This window comes from Rhagoletis pomonella, unplaced genomic scaffold, assembly GCF_013731165.1.
Source record: "Rhagoletis pomonella isolate Grant_MI unplaced genomic scaffold, Rhpom_1.0 Rhpom_scaffold_00002, whole genome shotgun sequence".
Taxonomy (NCBI): domain Eukaryota; kingdom Metazoa; phylum Arthropoda; class Insecta; order Diptera; family Tephritidae; genus Rhagoletis; species Rhagoletis pomonella.
The window spans coordinates 23,577,724-23,581,258 of record NW_023458556.1 but is presented as its reverse complement, the minus strand read 5'-3'; the positions used below and the strand labels follow the sequence as shown (position 1 = coordinate 23,581,258).

At 36.0% G+C, this 3,535-nt stretch overlaps 1 protein-coding gene across 1 annotated transcript; it reads right to left on the bottom strand.

Annotated features, from left to right (window-relative positions):
* Window positions 1-239: 239 nt before the first annotated feature.
* Window positions 240-1,039, bottom strand: LOC118734590 (uncharacterized oxidoreductase TM_0325-like). Its single transcript, XM_036464296.1, has one exon. It carries the CDS (start codon window positions 1,032-1,034, stop codon window positions 267-269), a length of 768 nt encoding a protein of 255 aa, XP_036320189.1. The 5' UTR covers window positions 1,035-1,039; the 3' UTR covers window positions 240-266.
* Window positions 1,040-3,535: the final 2,496 nt, after the last annotated feature.

The following is a 3,535-nucleotide window of genomic DNA, read 5'->3' as shown; positions in this document are numbered from 1 at the left end:
AGAAAGCTGCGCAAGCTCTGGTTGATTTGGTTAACTGGCCGAACTTCCTGGAAAATTCATTTGGGCCCATTGAAAATGTACGAAAAACTGTATATTTGTACAGAATGTACATAAAAGCTTTAAAAATACAACTGCACCTGCTTATATTATTGATTACGATAGTCACAGCCATACTAGATAAATATTTTTATACATATACTAAAGTAAACTTTTATTTTTATTACTATACATTCTAAAAGAATGGTGCTTTCTATTGAAATTTAAACTCAGCGTGGACACATTGCATGTTTTCCTCCATCGAGTGGTATAGTTGCGCCTGTCACAAAGCTAGCAGTATCACCTGCAAGGAAAATTATAGCATCAGCCACTTCTTTCGTAGTGCCTATGCGACCCAGTGCATGTGTCTGTTTGCCACGTTCCAAATATTGAGCATATTGCTCATCCGACATTCCCAAACGTTTATGAAACTGTGTCACTATGGTACCCGGACTCACAACGTTGACACGCACGCTATGTGGTGCCAAATCCAGAGCGATGCATCTGCTAAACTGTTCAAGCGCTGCCTTCGAAGTGCAATAGACGGATGCATTTGCAAATGCACGCAAACCGGCTATACTGGATACATTCACAATGTTACCCTGCGTTTTAATCAGATGCGGGGCGGCGAATTTAGTCAAAACGAGAACCGAACGTAAGTTCGTATTTAAAATCGAATCAAGTTGATCGACACCAATGCTCAAAATGTCACCCAATCCACCAATGCCAGCATTATTCACCAACACATCCAGTTGTCCGAATTTCGCAATCGTTTCGTTTATAATACGCTCCGCATCTACCGTTACATCGGCAGCGATAGTTAATATTTCCACTTTGTGATTGATTGCTTTACAGGCTGCTTCAGTGGTCTTAAGATTGGCTGCATTTCGTCCGACGATCGCTAACTGAGCGCCTTGCTTGGCGAAGGCTTCTGCTGTCGTCACGCCGATACCCGAGCTTGCGCCTGTCACAATTACAACTTTCCCAGCTAGAGACATTTCGAACTAACTACTATTCTATTTGACCGTGAATAATGAAATAAAATACTGTTAGCGAATGAGCTTGCTTATATATTTACGTGTGTACATTAGGGTGCATCACTCTCCACAAAAAAAAAATAAATAAATAAAAATAGATACTGTCTTTCAGTCCGAAATATAAAATTCATTATATTTTAAGAATTCTGCCAAAATATTTCAGAAAAAAATTAACATTTACGTGAGCTGGACCTATTGAAAATACCTCCAAATAGCGATTTTTTTATAAATAAAATTAGTTAAAAAAAAAAAAATTATAATAAAAAATCACCTCAGTTGATAGAAGAGTTTAAGCTTATAAAAGCCTGCATAAACATGTTTAATCATCGGACAGACATCGGACTAGCTCAGGTAATTTGTAATATTTTTCCGAAATATTTTTGCGGAAGTGCTAAAATATAATAGATTTTATAATTCCTGTTGAAAAACCGCAACTTTTTTTTTGTGATGCACTTTAACGTTTAGTTATCAGTAAATCAAAGTGAGTACGGATTGCCTATCGTTTTACGCCGGCTCCGAATGGAGAAGCGTTGCCATAGCAGAAATACATTCGGAAGTTTATCATTGCCTGCCGAGGGCGTCCGACCTCAATCAAACAAAGAATTAAACCTTGAACGCACCGTGTGGCAGTGCGCACCACTCAGTTGTAGCGGCGCACAGTGGGATTTCGGCGGAAAAAATTTTATTGGCGATGGTCAGATTTTGTCGCTAATACTGCACCCTTTGGGTGATGCTGTGTTACTAGATTTGGCAGCAAATATAATTTAAAATTTGAAAACTAAGCCAGTAAAGTCATGGGATTGAAAACCTAATTAAAACAATTTAAACATACATATGTATGACAGAACTCTGAAACGAACATCACTCAAACAGAACATTTAGTGCTTATCATATGAGACATATGTCCAATTATTATTAAATTAAATCAGTATTTTTTCCGCGCATTGCTTAGCTCAATGAACTATACCTTTTTTTTTTCTTTTCTGACCTTTTCGTTGTGATATAGCATTAATTGCTTCTATACTAGCTACAAATAATTTGTAGTCTATTCCGGCTGCTAATTTTTTGTATATTTACTTACACTATTGTTGTAAATATATGGACGAAATTTCTAAATAAATCGACCACAGCCATTTTTCGTTTTTTTTTCTTGATTTATGTCCTCAGAGGTTACATACAAAAAGTTTTAAGCGTGCCTACCCCTTCTAATTTTTTTCTAAAAAAATTTATTTGGCTGAATCACTGTGCGGCGGCCGTATTTGCCATTAATAATGGCGAAATTACAAGTTCAAGCGATTAATTTGTAGATGGTGGGGGATGTACATACATATGTACATGCAATACTTCAGAACTGCAACTGAGCCACCTATATCAATGTTTGCTTAGAGCGGGCTCGATGAATTGTAGGTTTGTCTACCGGTTTTTGGTCTGAAAGTGTTTTAATGATATCAGCGCAACGTATGTCAACCTTAAAGCCACGCGGAAGTTATGTATTCTTTGCGAATAGCTTTTAAGAGTGTATTTGTACGAATTATAAAAACTTTTGATAAATCGCTATCGGGGAAGTTAAAATTTTGCAAGCTAGGAGAATTTGATAGCGCAAAAGTGGTGGTTAAATTGGAAGCGAAATCAGCATTGCCAGGTGGACATTTTTTAACGTCATTGTCAGACTTTCCGGTTCTTGACTATATACATTTTGATTTGAAACCCTTTTACCGAACATTTTTTTTATTATATTTTTATTATCAACACTCGATTTTTTTTTAAATTTGCGCATATTAATATTAACCAGTTTCCTCTCTTAATGAGAGGTCTTACAGACCGTGTTAATTAAACTAAACACTTCACAATTTGTTTTTTGAGTTTTAAACTTTTATTGTTCACAATTTCACAGTTTACACATAAAATGTTTAAAATGTAATGTTTGCGAATTTTATCGTTTTTTAAATTAAATTTGAAGATATTGGTAACAGAGCAGCATTTAAAACAATTACCAGGAATTTAGCTGCAAATATTTGTACTACCAAAAGACCCTTCTAGGTGTTTTGGCGTCCGAAGAATCTGAATTTGTAATTTATTTTTGCATAAATCGGCCGCTAGTACGCTATGATGCAAAAAACATGGAAGGGTCATGAAGGAAAAGTGCAAACAATGATTCTCAACATTGTTTCTAAACAAAGTTTCTTCATGTTCGTTTGTACCAATACGCAAAAAAGCGCCCAGCCGCCGTTTTTTGTGAAAATTAACTGCAGATTCGGATTCTTCGTGATTCACCAAATAAAAGGATATTCAGGGCTGGGTATAAGGGGCTATTTTAAATACTTTGCCCTTTCTAGTTCATAAATCCCTAATTGTTTACTTGCACGGTCGCTCTTTGTCTACCTATCGTATGCTGGAACCATTGGGTTGGTTGACTTTTAAAAGTTTTCAAATTGATGATTTTTTTTTTTTTGATTTGTGCT

Coding starts and splice junctions, on each gene's coding strand:
- LOC118734590 (XM_036464296.1), bottom strand. CDS start 1,034: ATGTCTCTAGCTGGGAAAGTTGTAATTGTGACAGGCGCAAGCTCGGGT.